Genomic DNA, 20,837 nt, shown 5'->3' with positions numbered 1-20,837 from the left:
AGGAGCACCATCAACCTCTCTCTCTCTCTCTCTCTCTCTCTCTCTCTCGTTCTCTTCCTCAATCCGCATTTCCTCATCCGTTATTCCATAACATAACTAAACTTGATATGGATCCGGTGAAATGGATGGTGGGGATTGGATTTTGGGTGCAAGGATTCAGGTGCTTTCCATGGCTCGGCGTCAATTTCTTCCTCAAAGACGCTCTCGGTGTGCCTCCTTCCTCCCTCCAGCTCCTTCAAAACTCTGCCAATCTGCCAATGGTCGCCAAGCCCCTCTACGGCCTCCTTTCCGACTCCGTTCCCATACACGGCCAGCGCCGACTCCCCTACGTCGCAATCGGAGGTACTTGTTTTGTTGCTGTCGATTTATTACATTATTTTTCACATTTCCCTCCGTTTCATTTTCTCGTTCGTTTCCCTCGGCTTGAAAAATTAATTTACTTTTGATTTGATTTGTTGCACTTTCATTATTGGATTTGGGATGCCTCTCTCTCTCTCTCTCTCTCTCTCTTGAAATTCGATCAAGTGAGTGTTCTGCTGTTCTCGCGAAGCAACTTTTGTAGAGTGAAGGAGAAAGTGGACACATCCTTTTCTTTCTGCTCCTTTTTTTTATTATTTATCGGGATCTGAAGCGTCAAGGACCGGAAGAATTAGCATCCTCTGAGATATCTCATATTTTGCGCAACTGCTTGGAAAATTTCAACCGTTCAAATATGTTATGCACGAATCTCAAAGCACAAATAATACCGCCCCTAGGTTATGGCCGAATAGGCACTATACACGTCGGTCACGCAGAAGTTGAGATTATTTCAGAGGATTCAGAATTTCAGATGCTCCCCTCCCCGGTACCGGAGAAGGGAATCTTTTACAATTAGTGGATCCGGACCGTTCTTTTAACTTGCACGACTCTCAAAGCACAAATTGTAAAGCAGTGAATCCCACTCTTTTATATCCCTGAGAGGATATTTGTCTAAGTCCCTTTTAGAGAATATACCTTTCCGGTCCAAGTCACCCCTCAGGCCCTCACTTTTGGTTTTGTTTGTGGGCCGAATCGAACCCTTTGTGGTTGCTATTTTAATTTCTTGGCCCAATAACTTTATCATGAATGTGATAACATCCCATGTTCTCAACAAAAGGCAAAAGCAATGCTATATTTTACTGTTATTATAACTCAGCACTTAAATTATTGAAAAATATTTATCATTGTAAAAACTAATTATACCATGGTGCAGCTGTCCTGCAGGCAATTTCATGGCTAGCAATAGGCTGGTCTGGGTCAGCAATCTCCCTCCCGGCTTTGACTTTCTTCCTTCTACTCAGCAATCTTGGGGCATCCATTGCTGAGGTGGCAAATGATGCCATTGTGGCCGAGGTTGGTAAATATCAGAAACAAAGCTCTATCACCTCCTCGGGTCAGCTCCAATCCTTTGCATGGATGCTTGGTTCTTCAGCTGGGGCTCTTGGAAATTTACTCGGTGGAATCGCCATCAGCTCAAACCTCTCCCCTAAACTCATGTTCCTTTATTACGGTGCCCTTTTAATTTTTCAGTTCTTCATTTTAATCTGTGTCTCAGAGAAATCCCTCAACCTGCCAACTCCAAATAACAAACTGAAATCTTCTTCAACTGGTAGTGGTTTTAGCAAGCAGTTGTCAGAACTGTCAGTTGCCTTGAGGAGGCCAGATATATCCCGATTACTCATATGGTTTTTTGCATCATATGCCGTAACTCCTCTCCTTTTGGGAACCATGTTTTTCTACCAGACAGAATATCTAAATCTTGACTCCTCCATAATTGGCCTCTCTAAGGTTATTGGGCAAGCAGCTTTGCTGATATGGAGCATAGTTTATGATAAATACTTCAAAAGGGCATCTCCACGGAAAGTCTTGTCAACACTGCAATTGGCCACGGCTGTAATAATGCTTTCAGATGTTCTATTTGTTCAAGGAATATACAGAGGTTTTGGAATTCCTGATTGGGTGTATGTTCTGATATTTTCTGGCCTTGCAGAGGTGGCTGTATTCATCAAGGTGCTCCCATTTAGTGTTCTGGTGGCAAAATTGTGCCCACCTGGATGCGAGGGATCGATCATGGCTTTTGTCATGTCAACACTTGCTCTTGCAACCATTGTCAGTGGCTACTTTGGTGTTGCTCTTGCTTCATTTTTCGAGGTGTCTGAAAATGACTTTTCCAACCTCCCTATTTGTATTTTGATAGAAGCTGGTTGTACTATGCTGCCTCTTCTTGGATCCTCTTGGATTTCTGAGGGAAAAATAGCTGAGAAGAAAAAAGAGTGATAATTAAGTTTTAGAAAAAGTAGCTCTGAGTCGTTAGATAGATCTATGTATTATTTTATTCTTTTCCTTTTCCTACAGTGTATTTAAGTTTCTTTTATTAGTTTGTCAAAATCTTACTTGTCTATGAGAGTGATTAATAAGGTATACGAAGATAGCATAACAGGCGCCTCGCTATTAAATAATTTATTCCTAATTTTTCTTCTATATGCGCCGCTTGCTGAACTTATGACCCTTTTTTTTTTTTTCAGAAAGAACATAACGTTCGTTTAAGTTGATTTGTGTCACGTTAAGCAACTTGGTTTGAAAATAAGAGCATGTGTAGTACTTGGATCTCTGAAAAAGAAAAGAAAAGAAAAATCGGTACATAGAGTAATGATGATGAGATTTATAAACATTCGGACTTAACTGTAGGTGAAGGTGAGGAAGATTGTAAGTTTAAAAAAATGACCATTTGAGGGCAAATATTTCGCAGACGATGTGCTGGTTCATATCTAGGACTGGTAGATGCCCCACCAAAGATTGATGCATAGTTTGTTGAGTTTCTTAGATTATTATTGAACCAACAGGTAAGATTTATAGCCCATTTTGTAGCATCGCAAGACACCAGTTCAAGCAAAAGGTAATTCCATCTAATCATTAAAAGGGCTATTTGTTGGGATCATATTAATTTTAGAAAATCTTGATATCGACGAAAAAAGAATGCTCTTTTGTATACACTTTAAAAGCACTGGTAGTTCCTATAATTATGAGTTTTATATTCCATGCCTATAGAGATTAATTACTATGAACTATCACATGCTCATAACCCATAACCTCTTAACTATATCATCCCTTGGATTTTGTTAGCCTATTAGTTCATCGTGTTCTAAAGCTTTTAGAAACATCTGAGAAAACCATCATATAAACAAATTGAGGCGCACAAATACCTGATTATTATGCATACGAGCAAAAAATGCACTACAGAGCGAGAACCCAAAAAGCCCTTCGGTTTTGATTGGAGAAGGTTCGGGTCCACAGGAGTTCCATTTCCATGACAGAGTGCTAGCAGCAGTAACCATCAAAACTCAAAACACAATCACAAAATACACGATGATAAATCCTGGAGCAAAATTCCTAATTAATTATAACTGAAAGTGACATCTTTGAATATCTAACAAGATCATGAGAGTCGGGTCTCTAAAGAATGCTTGGCATTTTCCCTCTAATCAATCTAATCCAATTCCAATAAATAAAGAAATAATTGCCAGAGTTACAAGACACTGCAGGGCTAAGAAATGGAGGACAACTCAAAATCAGCACCAATGGGCAAGTGATCACTCGGATGGAAGTAGTTAGGTAGTCCTCCTGCCACATCAGTGGAGTCGGGTCCCGGCACATGAAGTAAACTCACTGGTTTCAAGCGATTGCTATCACAAGACAGAAATATGTAGTCGAGTGTACCAGTGAAATCAGGCGTGCAGTTTGTGAACTCTGGCTCCCCTCCATTTGCTCCATATAAACTGAATAATTTTATAGGTGCCACCTCGTTTGATGCATCAGAACCCTGTGAAACTAGATAGTTGTATACCTGGTATATAAGAGAAAAGACGAGTAAATTCAGAATTAACTTCTCAAGTATATTTTAAATAAAATAAAACTGGGAAGAGATTATATAACCTGATCCCCTGGAGTGGAGTTAAAATCTCCAACGAGAATTACAGAAGATACAGAGTGAAATCTACTGGACACAAGTTCTCTGAACTTTGAGAGTCTTGACAGTAGATACTTTACTTGAGCCAACTTTACATCAGCCCAGTCTGGATCCCTGTACACTCAAACAAATATAGGAAATTAAAGTATATCAACATTTTTTTGTCTTAAAATGCTTATACAAAGGGGTACCTTACCAATAAATGTGAGTGTTAGCAACAATAATGAGGGGATTAGAAGGATGGTTGAGCTTAAAAGCAGCAAGTAATCCCACACAATCCCTCTTCAACCTCACACGTGGATCATTTGGATCTCCCTTAGAAGTCTTCTTCTTCTCTGTAAATATTAGATAAAAATAAACAACTCAATCGATCTATATCTTCAACCAAAGAAAAAAGTATTATAGATACCATTAGTTGATGAAATATCTAGTTTTCTGATGTCATCGGCAACATCAGCTTCACTTTTTGAACGGTTAAGACTGCTTGGATCGAGTTGCTCTACAAGATCATTATAGTGAATTTCCTCTGTTAAAAGCACTTCTGCACTGCAGGATGTAGTAAAGCTGGTTAGTAGTTCATATAATGATGACAATGATGTGTAATTTTCTGCAGACACTCGAAAAGGATTGAGAAAGAGTGAGGCTATGGTACTATGCATAGCATGGATTGGTCCGTACTATGGATCAATATCTTTATATTTAAAAGTTTAAACAGTCAATTTGAACTGTTCAAACTTCAATATGATCCCTATGTGAAAATGTACTTGTGGATCAAATTTAACATTTTTTTTACTATTTTTTAGGATAGGTAGAAAATCGCTTGATCTAAAAATTCTAAACCATTCAAAAGTAGTGATTTTCTACCTATCTAAAAAATAGTAAAAAAAAAATTCTAAAAAATGTAAAATTTAGTCCGCAAGTACATTTTCATATGGAAATCATGTTGAACAGTTCAGATCGACTATTTGAACTTTACAAATAAAGATATTGATCTATAGTACAGACCAAACCGCGCTATGCATAGTACCATAGCCTCACTCGATTGAGAAATTAAAGTCTAGTATTTTACCCCTCCAAATTTCTGATTCTCCATGTCCCTCCCACCACCCCCTCTCCTTTCTATCCAACCCAATGCAGTTATATTTTTTTTTTTCATCAGTTTGAACAAGATAGTTGAAAATGATAGCGTCTGCAGGCAATTCTAATTGCAGTTAGGTTGACCCTAGGTAGCGAGTAAATTTGAAAAATAGGATCTGAAGTTAGGACAAATTGTCTGGAACAACTCATTCATAACACGATGTAACACTACCAGTAAAGCTGCTTGTAACTTTTTTGTTTTCTTAATAGAATTTATTAGTAGGCAATTCCCTGCTACTTAAACAAAGAAACATTGTTTGGAGCAATAAATATGAAATTTCATTGTTTTGCAAAGGTATGCAGGTTATTACATCTCAAAAGAGGTCATCATAGGAATAAAAATTAAAAAGAAAAAAAGTTAGAAGTAACCTGCCTCAATTGTTTGTAAAAAATTCCACAACCATCACGTTTACCACCAGTTCTTTGAATGTAAATACTTGAGTACCCAACACCTTCCATATTTTTCTTATAGAAGCTATTGTATTCATCCAACTCCTGCAACAGTAGATAGATAGTTACACCATCATGAATCAGAAAATATCAATGGAAAGAGAAATAAAATTCCCAAACCTGAGACAGATATGAACACCTGTAAGCAAAGGAAGTCAGCACCAAAATCCTTGAGATCCGTTAGAACTGCCTGTGAACGAGCTTTCCACCTACCAACCAATAATTCGGAAATGAATCAAACAAACTTTGGCCAATTTTACAAGCATAGTTACTCAGTTAATGTAGCCACAATACATGCTCCCTTAACATCAGAGAACTACTAGTTTATGCACATGTGAGAATTAGAATACTTACTTGAGGCAAGATGAAGGAGAGTGTGAAAAATAGGAGCTTTTCACATAAATCTGTATTGAAGAGTGCCAAAATTAGCTCATTATGCTCTAAGAGTTTCTTGTACCTCTAAATTACAAATAATAGTACACCATCCCAAGCAATATGCGAATTTTAAATAATGCAAACATATTGGATGTTTTGATTTTTTAATTTCAGGAAGCAGGACGTCATCAGGTACAGCTAAAATATAAAACCCAAGTACTGGCAAGAAGTTTTCGACTTATTCCCAATTAAGTTTCACTAAACGGGAGAAAAATGAATCAATTAATAAACTTATGGCCAACTTTTGTTTATTTCAACTTCAGTATTTTGTGAAAAAAATTTATTGACCTGACAAATGACTTAATCACTGTCTTAAATGAACATAATAACATAATCAGCTTGAACGTACCTGAGCTAAGATATTGTAGGAAACCAGTCGAAATTTATATCCTGACAGAAATTTAAATTGTAAGCAATAGAAATTTGATCTCGTAATAGCATTTCATATCTGAAGAAAAAAATCTAGTACATGATATTATTGGTACAGCGTCATAGTCATAGTCAGTCTTGCATGAGAAAGATGTCAAGTACAAGTTATACCGACTACAATGAAAGCCTTATATACAAAAAAATGTTCAGCACCTTAATCTGACTGCAACAACAAGGAAAAGAAAAGAAATGAGCTATATCAAGGAAAGATTTCACCAATTTGAGGCCTGGCCTTGCAAAACATCTAATTGGCGAACCACCAAACTGGTAAGGTGAAACAGAACAAAGAGATTTCTTGGGATCCACCCCTACCCCCACCCCGCTACCCCCATTTCTTTTTCTGAAGTAGCATGCCAAAAAAAATTCAACAATAATGAAAGAAATAAAAAAAAAATGGTTCTGATTGGTGCCAAAATTGTATAATTTTCTAGCTGGGAGTTCAATCTATCGCTGTAGTATCCACATCTCGTATGGCAATCCTTGTTTATAATATCTTACGTACAGACTGATGATTAACGAGTCAAAACACAATAGTAAAATAACACATAAACTTAAGAAATTATCTATTCAGAGGAAAAAAATAAAAATAAAGAACAAATACCAGAATGTGTGGGATTTTGCGCAGTGTTATCATTGTCTGGTAGAGAGACAAAGCTTGGAAGGATAGGCTTTGTTGTCTGACTCATGCTGCTCTTGCAAATCCTGCATTCACCACAATACAATACTTTGATTAAATTCCAAGTAAAAAAAGGAGAAGAAATGAAAGTAAGGAAAGGAAGAGGAAAAGAAGGTACAGGAAAGAGGGAGGGGTAGAAGTTGCGCGACGGAGGAAAGGAGAGCGGAGGCGCTGCACCGGCACGCCAATTCCCTTCAGCATTTTATTCCCTCAATAGGAATAGGAGGATTATTTAATTTAATTTAATGGATATAAAACTAGTAGTTCAGGGGGGCAGTGGTATTTACTATTTACAATTTAGGGCCTTTTCTCTTTCTCTCCTACTTTTTAAATTGGGTTTTGAGTCAAAGCAGATAACATCTGGGAATTGAATTGGGGAGATGCAGCCCGTTATCGGAATATTCATGATTTGTGAACTGACAAATTAGGAGACAGTAGTTGAGTGCGTATCCTCTGAGATATCTCAACTTTTGCGTCACCAACGCGTAGCGCAGGGCGGCAGGGGGCAGTATTATTGTGCTTTGTGATTCGTGCAGAACTTATTTGAACGGTTGCGATTTTCCAAAAAGACGTGCAAAAGTTGAGATATCTCAGAGGATGCTAATTCACAGTAGTTGCTCTCCTGTTTTGCTGGAGATAAAAATATGTTGAAATTTTCAATCGTAAACAATAATAATGAAATCTCTCTTCTGAATCCAATCGTCTAACTGTTTTGAAATTCATGCACAGAAATCTCTGTTCTTTTGAATCCAATCGTCTAACTGTTTTGAAATCTCTGTTCTTTTGAACCCTATTCCTTTGACTAGGGACTGTCACGACTGTGTAATTGCCAATCTGATGCTATGCTGGACAGAGATTACACTGTTTTTTCAGTTTATCTTTAATTGAAAAACTCTTAGTATTGGTTTCAAGAGGTGGGTTACATAATTTGAAAAGTACAAATATTGTTGTACTCTCCGTTTATATCTTTAGTTTTAAAGTTCAAGCAATTAATCTGAACCGTTCAATATTATATTCTTATTAAAATGTGCTTAGAGACTAAATTTACATCTTTTAAAAATTATTTTACTAAAATAATAAAATAATTTTCAAAATATGTAAATTTACAAGCACATTTTAATATGAAGATCGTGTTGAATGGTTTGAATTAACTCTTTAAACTTTAAAATTACAAAACATATACTGAAAGTAAAACGTGAACTTCACTTTGCAAAGCATATAGTCCATTTCTTAGTTTCAAATTTCATTATGGATTAATTATTTGATAGACGAGTAAAAGACTGGAGAAAACTTTAAATGCTTTGCTTCTTCTATTTTGTGGCATTCGTATCATATTATAGCATTGAGCATAAATTTTAATATAACTTTTTAGAGTGATTCTTCTCGGTCATTTTTATTAAAACCAAAAAAAAAAAAATTTAGTTTTTACAAATCTAACCACGGTTTTCATTTTTTTTTAAAACTACCCAGACCGTCCGAAAAGAGGGCGCCCCATATCTCTAGTAGACCGCCTCACGCCTGGGCGGTCCACTAAGCATGTATGTGGTCAATTCCTTAATAGGCAGGACACTTAGTGAGATGTTAGGTGGCATAAAAATAAATGTTAAAGTGGTTACACGTGTCTTTCTCATGCAAAATGGTTTTATTAAAAGAAATGAATGTATATTTCTTCTTATTCTAATAATTACTTATTTTCAACTAAACCCGTGCTATTATAGAAATAACTTGGTTTTTAAAATACTATGCTTTTGATTTACATGATGTTACAAAATATTAAAATATCCCAAGTTAAATTAATTAATCTACAACTACAACTAAAGTAGTTAATATCTAATTAATTTAACATATCTTAATATGTAAATCTTAATATCTTACGGATATTTTAAGGATTCCTGATTTTTAACACTAAACAAATTTATCAATCAAATTTTTTAAAGGACTTTAAAATTAACTATTTTCAACTTTTTTTTCGTATGTACTTCTAATGTATTTCATATTATTGAAATTCCAAAGTTAGTAATTATAATTCTAAAATAATAGCAATATGGATTTAGAATTCTTTTTGAAAAACAATAATTAAATAAATTAAAGCTTTTATTTTTTACAAAAATAGATACAACTTTTTATAAATTTAATGTACTAGAAGGATCAAAATTTTTTCTAAATTACCTAGAATTGACTTTTGAACCGGGATCAATAACTCAGAATCTAAGCATTTTTATTTTTTTTCCAATAACACAAAGAAATATATCAATTTTTCTTACAACCACGAAAAATCCGGCCTGAAAAATATTGATCCAGGTTATTTGTTGCAGTCTTTCTAATAAATCAAATTATATTATATTTCATCTATTTTTAAAGAAATATATTCAACATTTCTAATATTTTAATACAAAAAATAAACAAATTAGAAATTTCTGTTTTTTTTAAAAAAAAAAGCAAAATTCACAAAAAAGGTTAACCAATAACCGGACTCTTAAAAAACAACCTTTTCAGTTACCCATTAACCGGACCTAGAATCCAGTTAACCAATAACCGGTTGCATGATATATTTCCGGTTAATGGTTAACCAGTTTCTTGTCCCAAATCCGGTCACCCATGACCCGGAAATAAATTGTTTTTCCGGTTATCCAATAATCGGTTTGGCTAGTTTTCGAAATAAGTTGAAAAACGGGTTAGATTCGGTAATTTGTTATTAATTTTGGGTATTTATAAAAAATTCGGTCCATATTGCTATATATTATTGAAATTCCAAAGTTAGTAATTTAACTTGGGATAAAAACTGGACACATCACTCATCCATTTTTTACATGTTTTTAGAGGTGGTTTTTTTTTCTCCGTTCAATCTAACCAATATTTCTGACGATCTGGGAAGAATTTTGCAAATCTAAAACAACGAACATTTTCTACACAATTTTATCTTTCAAATGAGATTCATGATGACATACTTTCGAGTTGTCTGTTGCACAAGTATTAATATCTTATCACGCAAGTATTCATACATAAGATATTAAGTATTCATTTATACACATTGAAGTATTCATATCTAAGACATCAAGTATTAATTCATATATCTCTATTTTTTTCAAAATTTGTTTTTATGTCATTTATTTAATACGCAGTGGCCTAATTCACCATTAATAAAGCTTTGTTCTTTGCAAAACTCGCTACTTCATGAGGAAGGGAAACATAAACATGAAAAAGATTAATTGCATATACATATACAAAATTATTTTGATATGATCGACAGTGACGGATCTGACCCGGTAGAGACGTGCTCTAGTATTCATTCAAACACATTGAAGTATTCATTCATACACGTTGAAGTATTCATTCCTGGCAGAGGCGTGCTTGATTGGGATGGAGTGACGGATGATCTCCAGCAGAACGTTCGCTAGAGCAGGAGCATTCAAACACATTGAAGTATTCATTCATACACGTTGAAGTATTCATTCCTGGCAGAGGCGTGCTTGATTGGGATGGAGTGACGGATGATCTCCAGCAGAACATTCGCTAGAGCAGGAGCAGCAGGCATAGAGGGAAAAAACCGAGGCGAAAGTATAAGAGGGAGGGATCATATTGTATTTATCATTTCGAGGTGGGAGAGGGAGGGGAGCTTATCAATGGAAAAACGGAGGTGGAGGAGGAGGTGGGATGCGGAGGTGGGAGAGGGAGGTAGAGGCGGAGGTGAGGTGAGGTGAAGGTGAGAGAGGGAGGTGGGAGGCGGAGGTGGGAGAGGGAGGCGGAGGCGGAGGTGGGAGAAGAAGATGGAGGTGAAAGAGGAAAATAGAGGTGGAAAAGAAAGGGAGAAAAAGGAAAGAAATAAAGGTTGTTAGAAATAGTAGTTATAGTTATAGTTAAAATAGAAAGTTAGTTGGGGGATGAAATGGGGGATGGATAGGTGGGGATATTATAATTACCCTTTTTTTAATTTAACCAATGAAGATGCCTTTAATTCTGACTTTGATCAATTAGGAATTGACTCAATCAAAGTCAGAATACACGGTTAATTTAGAAAGTTTTCTTTGTGCGACTTTGACCTTGATATAATGCCATTTGTAAACTTTTTTAAATACTTTCCAAATTTAGCAATAGTAGATAGTTAGGGAATTGAGCTGAATTTGTAAGTACCTACCAGAAATCAATGATTAAACATCACTATTGCTAGTTTAATCAGAGTAATTCATAACTTAAGATAAATTTCAACTCACAGGAACCCTAAATAATTTCAGTGCTTAATTTCAAGTTCAATTAGACACGTATGATGTCTTCTTTTGCAGTGTGTCATTAATTCTTTGTTAAGATTTTCTCATTCTCTCTTATAACGACAGTGTTTATAGAGGAGAGTCGACAGGTGATGCGCCCTTCACCTCGGTAGTCTACTGCTGAAGAAGATCTCATGGTTCGTTTTCGATTGAATTTTCATATCTTACTATTCCTTGTTAGAAAAACACTAATATATCAGAAATGCACTTACCTACCATCTATTAATGGTTGTAGCGATCAGTGATATTGCAGTCTCGTGCTTGTTTTATAAATTGAGATTTTGTATAACCTATCATGGACCACAAGTGGAATTTTGCAATCTTGTGAGTGCTTTAATCTTGGTACCTAATAATATAAAAACCACGATTGCTTCTACTTGACCAAAAAGCAAGTTGGCATAATGACACCAAAATAATAAGACATAAAAATTATTCACATGGCAGTAGCCATAAGTTTATTTACCAAATAATCTAGTTTAATTTTGATTATAGCCTAGATTATTTATGGAGGGGATAATACCATACATTGAAAGATCCACGAAATGTTAAAAATTATTTTACTTATTATGGTTTCATTTCACCAATTTTTGTAGGCTAATGAAGTCGATGTAGCATCATTGAGAGAGTATGAAAGGATTGTTACTATGACCTTTTCAAGCCAAGAAGAAGTTTATGAATTTTACAACGATTATGCAAAAAAAAGGATTTAGCATAAGGAATGGCATAATTAAAAGACACCCACAGAATGACACCATTACATTACGTTGGTTTTGCTGCAGCAAATTTGGTTTTCGAGATAAGAAGAATTTGGATAAGCCTGATAAAAAAAGAGTAGCTTTAGCGCTCTCTCGTTGTGGCTGCCCCCTTATGCTCTGTATCAAACTTGATCCGAAAATTGATATGGTGGGTGACAAACTATGTAGATGTTCACAATCACAGTTTAGTATCTAGTGATACTACTCCTTTCCTCCGATCTCACTGTTATATTAATAAAGCTGAGAAGGCCGAGATAGTCACTCTTGGAAGCTCAGTGTCAAATATTAGATTACACAGAACGAAGGAGTGGTGGATACGAACACCGTGGTTATCAATTGAAGAATTTGTATAGCTTTACCTCTATGCACGAGCAGGCTGAGATGCTTGTAGATGATGCAGATTCAGTGATAAAGTACTTCAAGAAGAGGACGAAAGTAGATGCATATTTCTTTTTCAAATATGACATGGAAGAAGGTCATTTGACAAGTCTCTTTTGGGCCGATGCTTAGTTAGTGCTCGATTATTCTAGCTTCGGAGATGTAGTTGTCTTTGACAGCACATACCAGCTGAACTGGTATAAAATGATAGTAATTCCTTTTCTAAGCATCAATCATAATTGGAGCACAATTATTTTTGCATACGACATTGTTTCTCATGAGAATAAGAAATCATACGAATGACTTCTTGAAGCATTTATGAAGGTCATGTATCAAGTACGACCTGAGGCTGTAATTACGAATGGTGGCATTGCTATGCGCGAGGCCATTAAATCAGTATTACCGGGCACAACACACCGGATATGCACATGGCATATGGGGGAGAACGCGAAAAAGTATATTCGTGATTCAGAAGTCATGCAAATGTTCCACAAGCTGATGAGTAAGGCATACAGAAGAATTTGAGAACAAGTGGCAGAAGTTTGATGATAATGTGAGTAAAAGGTCAAAAAGTAGAAAGTGTTTGTAGAAGATTTATGCGTCAAAACAATTATGGGCTGGGGATTTTGTAAAGAATAAGATGTTCTTAGAAGTGTCCACTAATCAGAGAAGCGAGAGCCTCAATTCCAAGATCCACAAGTACATGAATAGTAGATTGTCTTTGTGTAAGGCTATACAGTAGCTTGAGCGGTGTGTTACGAGCATGCGCACAAAAGAAGCAGAGTTAGATTGCAGACCATCTTAGGACATTTCCAGTTTTAACAACTCCTTTTTACAATCTCGAGAAATCTGTAGCAAACAACTACACACAAAAAGTCTTTGCTATTGTTCGTGAGGAAATTGAAAAGTCAAACAAATTTGTGATTATTTAAGAACCTGAGAGCAACGCGTCCTCAACGTACATCCTTGCTCCAAAAGATAAACTGGATATTCGGGTGAATGTGGACTGCTTTGTTTCTGAGGGCAATATTGAAAAAAATTACATGTACGTGTTACAAATTGGAATGTGAGAAAATACCATGCAGTCAAGTGTTTGCTGTATTGATACACTTGGATGTCCCGTTCATTCCTCAGTGTTGCATTGATGAAAGATGGACTAAAACTGCTAAGTCAATGTTTTCTTCGGACAGGAAGAGTGGGGGTTTTCAGGTTTCCGAGCAGGTCCAAATGTGCCATGAGCTGACAGAGCTATGCAAACAAATATGCTACGAAGCTTCTAAGTCGAGGGCATAATTTGTGAAAACAAAAGAGTTGTTAAAAGAAGAGCAATAATGGCTTAATGAAACTGCAAAAGGAATAAAAAAGCCTAAGGTGGAAAATGATGTTGTTTCAAGTGATAAGAAATCGCCCCAGGAGATCGGAAACCCAAAACCTGTTGTGACGAAAGGCGTACCAAAAAAGAAGTATGAGAGGATGAAGCATTCACTTGAAGGAAAGAGGAAGAACAAATGTGGGCATTGCGGTATGCTAGGTCATAATCGACAAAGATGTCAACTTCTTCGAGCGGTACATGAAGAACAATTATGTAGTGTTAAATTATATTTTATCACCCCACTAGATTTGTATTAATCTTCTCAATTTTGTGTAGGAAAATGATGCTGCTAGTAATATCGAAAAACTCCACGAATTGTCATAGTGGTCTGAAGCACTTGTCTTCAACAATATGTAGATGTCTAAAATTTTCGTATTTGGTCTTTACTTTTATTGCATTTATTTTTTCTCCGTTGAGTCTAAATTGACCATATTACTCTTGTACCAATCCAGCGTATCACCACTGAAATGTAGAATAGACATCCTATGTTTAACTATCTCTGTACCATGTAAACATCAAATAATAGTTTACACTGGCTGGAGATCAACCTGTTAATCCAGAAAAGGACTTTGACAAAATATTAATTTTTTAAATATGAATTATTTGTTCAATAAGCTTGATTCTTTTTATCTCCTCTAGTGATTTTCTGATTAGAATTTGGGTATTTGGTTGGTCAATTGAACCTTTCATTTTTTTGTGTTGTGATAACTAGGATCAGATTGTAAAAATGCTCAATTTAAAGGGGCTGTTCGCTTACAAAAGTATGCTACAAAGTCTCAGGTATAGCTAGCTGTACCAGTTTAAACCTTGAATCAACTCTCGTCTAAGACTGCAAGTGCACAATCCTATCTGTATAGTATAATAAGGTATCGATCCTCAGGGACGGTATAATTCGATTCTAAATTCCTACAAATCCGAGTTAGGTACTAGAAGTGACAAACTTTGGTTGAATTGGTTTCAATTTCTAAATTCAATAACAAAAGATTGCAAAAGAAAATAAATGTTCGTTTCAGTCAAGTTTAAAAGGATGTTTCCAGGGTTTCAGATTTCATCCTCAGCTTTGCCTCTCTGGACCCTCACTCGACTCGCATCATCTCTGATGCGACCCTAGTGATGCGACCCGCATGGTCTCCCATGCGACTCGCATGGCCCTCGAGTGAATGCAGCATTGCACCTATTTCTGAGTTATTCGATTGTGCAAGGTTCTACTGACCCTACCTACGATTCCTGAGCCTCAACTCTCGTTTATTAGCACCAGAAACCTAGTAAGGAATTGCAATTTCACCTTCTTAGATCTACAACTTTCAACTCTCGTTTATTCGTGTTCAATCTAAGTCAATTGATCGGTTTGCTAAAGGTATCCACTATCTCTCAATAAATGGAAATCTCACCTTTCGGTTCAATTGATCTATCTTTTCAGATTTCTAACCTACCTCAAGTGCTTGATTAAATTGCAAGAAGGATCAAAGTCAAGATATTAGAAGAGATGCAAGAAACATTCAACAATAGACAATCAAGATTCAAACAATCAAAATCAAGCAATGAAAGAATAATACTCAATCAATTGATCACAAGAACAACTCAAATTCAAATGCAATACATACAATCAAAGCTTTAGACTACATCAACCCTAGAAACAAGAAAAGATCTACTCAAGCAACATCATAAAAGAAGAGAGAAGAGAAGAGATCATGATAGAACCCAATGTAGCAATCTAGCAATGATCTTCCCTTCTTTCTTGATCAACACTCCAATTCTTGAGGTTTTGAATCTTCAAAATTGGAACTCTCTCCCTGGTAGCAGGGGTGGTCTATTTATAGACATTTCAAAACGAGTGCTCCAATTCTGGGCCTTAATTGGGCCTTTGCTGTCTGCTCTGGAAGCTCGCGATGCGACCAGCGTCAGGTCTGATGCTACCCGCATCGACTCTGATGAGGGTCGCGTCAGATGTGATGAGGGTCGCGTGCAGAGTCTCAGAATTCAGTAACTTCCCTGATTTCGCCCGTTTTCTGCAAAATAAGAATGAAATCGCAGCAGTACCACATTCTATGGATATTCAATGTAAAATACGCGATTTGGTGGTTTAAAACGCAGATTTTGGTACAAGAATTGGTCGGAACAATAGATCAAATATGGATATATCAGGGGCTAACTTGTTAATTTTCATAATTAATTAAGACAATTTGACCTTCACTCTAGGCTTAACCTTCTTTATATAATTTAATTTAACTAACCCAGTAACCCACTACAGATTCGGATTTAAGTAGGGTTTTGTGCTTAGTTCTTTAAGATCAAGTCCTGGTTTTGGGTTTGAGATGAGATTAGTGTTTTACTTGAGCTTTGTTTGAGTAGGTTTTAATGAAATAATTGAAGGTTTAGAATGGCTGGGTTGAATAATTTGGTAATTTTGTATTGTGGTGTTTTAAGCAGGTTAGTTTCGAAACTGCTTTTATATATTTTAAACAAATTAATTTTGGGAAGTTTTGGTGTAGTGGGTCTGACAGTTGATAATTTTCTTCTCTTTATTTGCCATATTATTTGAGCAAGACAGCATACATTAGTAATTTACCTTTTGAATTAACTTCTAATGCTACATCAGCCAAGTACCAGCATCATATGTTGGAATAATAAACCTTACTGAATTACTAGTACTATAATTCAAGTATACATCAAAATCAATTTTATGTGTTCATTACATTTATTTTTTCTTTTTATCCCAAGAAGAAAAACGCAAACTCATTTTTTAAAATAATTGCTTCTTTGAAAGAAGTAGATGTAATCATGACACACCATGAAGTTGAGCTGTTGAAGTATGAGAAAAGAAGTAGGGTTAATATTTGTTGATTTTGATATGAATCCATGAACAGTTTCAATATTTGCATTTACAATACCTGTAATGTAATATACATCTAACTAGTTTTCCCTCTATGGAAATTGAATATTTGAATTTGAAATTTTCCCTTTTTGGGTTCAAGCCAATTTGATGTTGTTATGGCATTACTGATATATTTGATACCTAGCACTAACATTTTATGAAATATATTACTATGTTTTTTTTTATTTCAAATAATTGTTCTTTAAAAATTATTAGACAGTAAAAGCTCTTGAAAGAATGAGACTGGGGAGTGCTATGAAATGTGACTGATATATGCTTGTGATTGGGTCAGAAGCAATGTGTGATTGGGTCAGATAAGTAAACTATTATATTTCGAGAATCAAAACATATAAATGTAACTTGTAATGCTACATTTTTTTAAGCATTCTTATTGATTTTAAAGTTGTTTGTTTTATGAAAATATTTGTTAATGACAATATGCAATTTTATAAAGTTTATTTTTATTTAATTTTTAGTATCTTCAACCATAAAAAAATTTCATTAATTTTTCATTAAATGGTGCATTACCATTATTTCATAATAAATGGCGCATTTCCTGATTTTTTTTCTCATATATTTTTTTTTTCTGAGAAATGCATTCTTATAAAATTATGTTAGAACTTTTCCCCATCAAATCAGTTGTCTTCATTAATGATTCATAGTGGGCTATCATGATCAATTGTTACAATAGGCATCATGTTGTCTCCAAATATATATTCTAAACAATTTTAACTTTATAATTTGGTCACGAGTTACAGTTGACCATTTTTTTTACTATCATACCAAGCTTTAAGTACCTTATTGGAGGATCCTTTTTGTTTGACTTGGTCGGTATTGAGTTCTTCATCATACATTACGCTAAGTAGCCAAATAGTCAAATCGACAAAATTTTAGAACGTTGTGCAAAAAAAAATACAAAAAATGCTTAATATTAACAATAGCCAATGCCGACTAACAAGATAAAATATTAAAAAATAATCGGTAAAATATCTAACTCCACTATCTATTTCTTTTTTCTTTACCATCTATATTACACTTGACATTGGTAATATCTGGCAAGGCTCACTCATAAGCTCTCTCATAAGCTCATCCAAAACAGTAGAAAAGTATTGATCAGATGAGATGATCTCCTTTGCAAGGTTCATTTGTGGTAAACTTTGAGCCTGTATCAAGCCCAATATATCAGATTTTGCATGCAATTACTATTTTTTTTTTAATTTTAAAATTCTTCATTTAATTACTTACTATACAGAAGGTTATGCAATTTTTATTTATTTTTCATTTAATTACTCTCTATTCCTCTCACAAGTTTTTGTCATAAGAATATTAGAAGTTTTATTTCTTACGATTATTAATACATGCACTTTCTTTACTTACAAGTTCTCTCCAAAATTTATTTTGTAGCATCAAGTGTTGCTATATAGCTTGATCATGGAATTGCATAACATGGATGTAGAGCGGGCCACCAAATTTGTACTTATGCTCGACGCCTTAAGTGCTGAACAAAAGCAAAAAGTTTCAGATTTAGGTTTTGGTTGTCTTTTCAAATTGCAACCAATATTGATCAGTTGTTTGTTGATTGAAACATTAAGCAGAGTGTACCAATTTGATACCCAAACATTTCGTATTGATGAAAAGAAGGTATCACTAATCACCTAGGATGCATATTGTATGGGTTTAAGGGATGAAAGAATCCATATTGACCTGTTTAAGAGAGAAGCTCCAAATGAGACTCTTTTGGATATATTTGAAAATTTCACTACTCATAACATTTTTTTTGTGTGACCTTAAGTCCCGCATTGTAACTCTTAGTACGTCAGATGAGAATTTTGTTAGAATATTTGTGTTATTGATGATTGCTGGACTTCTAGCACAACCAGTGAATGATCAAATACATTGGGAGTATGTATATATAGTGGAAGATGTGGATTGAGTTTCTAAGTACAATTGGGTTGAGTTTACAGTATTATTCTTGTATCGCAGTCTTGTACAAAATAAATCTACAAATATGCGCCTAGATGACAACTTCATATTACTCCAGATAATTTTCTAATTATAAGTGATTTTTATTATTACAACTTAATTTTATGTTATTGTTAACCCTTTAGTAAGAAACAAAATAAAAAATTAACATCAAAAAGAGAAAAAAGGAGACTTAAAATCATAGAGTAGATAATCAGATTTTTCATCCCCTCTTTTATGCTTATTGAATGAATTCATATTATGAAAGATCCTTTAACATTTTGTGTTTTAATATAGTTGTAGTACTATGAACATGTCAAAGAAATCATAACCAACAACAATTTAGACCACCACTGTCCCTTAATGTCCAAGTGGACTCGTGAAAAGATTAAATGGAGGGTAAATTATGAGCGTCAACATGGGCGGTTCCATGGAAATATAGTTCAGCATCTTAAAATTTCAGAAGTGAAAGAAAAAGTCAATTCATTACATGATGAGGTTCAGGTTAGTGTCAATCATGTTTTAGTTGTGAGTATTATTGAGATTTTTTTATACATATAAAACATTGACATATGTAAATTATTTTGCATAGGACTAATTATTGTATTTTTTTTTCTCATCCAAAAGCTTATACTAATTATTATTCACATGTTCATTTTAAATTTAAGATGGATATCAATTATGTTAGTGAAGGCTATCAACTAAAGGAAATTATCAAAGAACTATGAACATCAACCCTTTCTAACAAGGTATGTCTAATTAATATATTGGTAACAAATTATAACAATTACATAACAACATATTATGTAATTTATGCAGAAAATGAAGAATGAATCAGTACATAAACTACCGACCAAAACTCCTGAGAAAAGGATAGAGAAAAAAAAAGCGCAAGTCATTATGATATATGACGATACTGAAGGTGAAAGTGAGAAGCATAAAAAAGATAAGAGAAAACATGATGAGAGAACAAGATACTCAAACATATAGATTCATTCAAGCAGATAAAGGTACGAAGTTGACAAATCATAGTCAAACAACTAACTCTCTTGTGCATTTACTATAATAATCTACTCGTATACCAAGTCATGATGTTTATTCTATTAATATTTTACAAAAAAAAAATCAGATATATTGGAATTCACTGGGTTAACTAAAGATGAGATGATAATAGTACAATATGTAAGAAATGTAAATCATAATACCGAAGTTATCAGAATGAACTGCGCGTTTAGGTTTTTGTCATTAATAGGCAACAACATGAATTGTCTTATCCGGCCTCTCAACGAGACATGCCCTTACAAATGGCTTAATGATCAGGTACATTTTTAACTCAAGACATTTTCTTAATTCATGCATTGAATCTCACACTCTTTTGAATAGATAATTAATTGTGAGATCAACATTATGGACCCAACTCGGCACTGCCTCCTTAAAGTTATGACAGTGAATACTTACAACACTTGTGTGTATGCCTGATCTGATGTAAAAAGTATCGCTAATTCGCGTGATTTAAAGAGGTGGACAAAAGGGGGCAATTTGTAACATCCCAAAAAAATTAGTTCATTATTAATTAGTTATATTAATAATAATTTGTTTTAACATTGAATACACTATATAAAAATATTTTTTTTTGTTCAATTGTAAATTGGATTCTCCATCTATTTCTATTTTCATTTGATTTTCTAAATCACGGAATTAGTCCTGTAATTATTTCCATTTAAAATTAAAATAATATAAATGGAAAACCAAGAGGCACCAGAAACGGACCTCTAGTTCATTCTTAATATTTATCTGATTACCATATTTATTTTATTTAATAATTATCTTTAATATGCATCTCTAGATAATTAAGTCTCTCCGATTAATCCACCCTTTCGATTCAAAGATTTACTATCTATACGGATTAAATATCAAAATGGTTAAACTTCCCTTCTCTCTCTGTTTTATATTCGACAGACGCTTCCCTTCTCTCATTTTGATATATGAGATAAATACAAAAATATGAAAATTCCTTTTTCTTACTACCACTCGATAATCACTTTGATTGATATCTCATTTTCCAACATACTCCATTAAAATTCTCATTTCAATCATTGATGGATTGTCTGTCTGATT

The 20,837-nt window shown here is 34.5% G+C and overlaps 2 protein-coding genes across 2 annotated transcripts; one reads left to right on the top strand and one right to left on the bottom strand.

Annotated features, from left to right (window-relative positions):
* Positions 1-34: 34 nt before the first annotated feature.
* LOC144543642 (putative folate-biopterin transporter 7) lies at positions 35-2,439 on the top strand. Its single transcript, XM_078291976.1, has 2 exons — positions 35-342; positions 1,232-2,439. The coding sequence occupies exons 1-2, from the start codon at positions 108-110 to the stop codon at positions 2,293-2,295; spliced, it is 1,299 nt and encodes a 432-aa protein (XP_078148102.1). The 5' UTR covers positions 35-107; the 3' UTR covers positions 2,296-2,439.
* A 953-nt stretch (positions 2,440-3,392) lies between these two features.
* Positions 3,393-7,378, bottom strand: LOC144576310 (DNAse I-like superfamily protein). The gene is made up of 10 exons (XM_078326642.1): positions 7,231-7,378; positions 7,038-7,138; positions 6,357-6,397; positions 5,927-5,976; positions 5,712-5,781; positions 5,496-5,617; positions 4,395-4,531; positions 4,182-4,320; positions 3,952-4,099; positions 3,393-3,862 (listed from the first exon to the last, which is right to left on the bottom strand). The coding sequence occupies exons 1-10, from the start codon at positions 7,311-7,313 to the stop codon at positions 3,563-3,565; spliced, it is 1,191 nt and encodes a 396-aa protein (XP_078182768.1). The 5' UTR covers positions 7,314-7,378; the 3' UTR covers positions 3,393-3,562.
* Between the last annotated feature and the right edge of the window lie 13,459 nt (positions 7,379-20,837).

The sequence above is a fragment of the Carex rostrata genome, chromosome 25 (genome assembly GCF_964058835.1).
Source record: "Carex rostrata chromosome 25, lpCarRost1.2, whole genome shotgun sequence".
NCBI classification, from domain to species: Eukaryota; Viridiplantae; Streptophyta; class Magnoliopsida; order Poales; family Cyperaceae; genus Carex; species Carex rostrata.
This window is presented reverse-complemented; position numbering and strand designations above follow the sequence as displayed.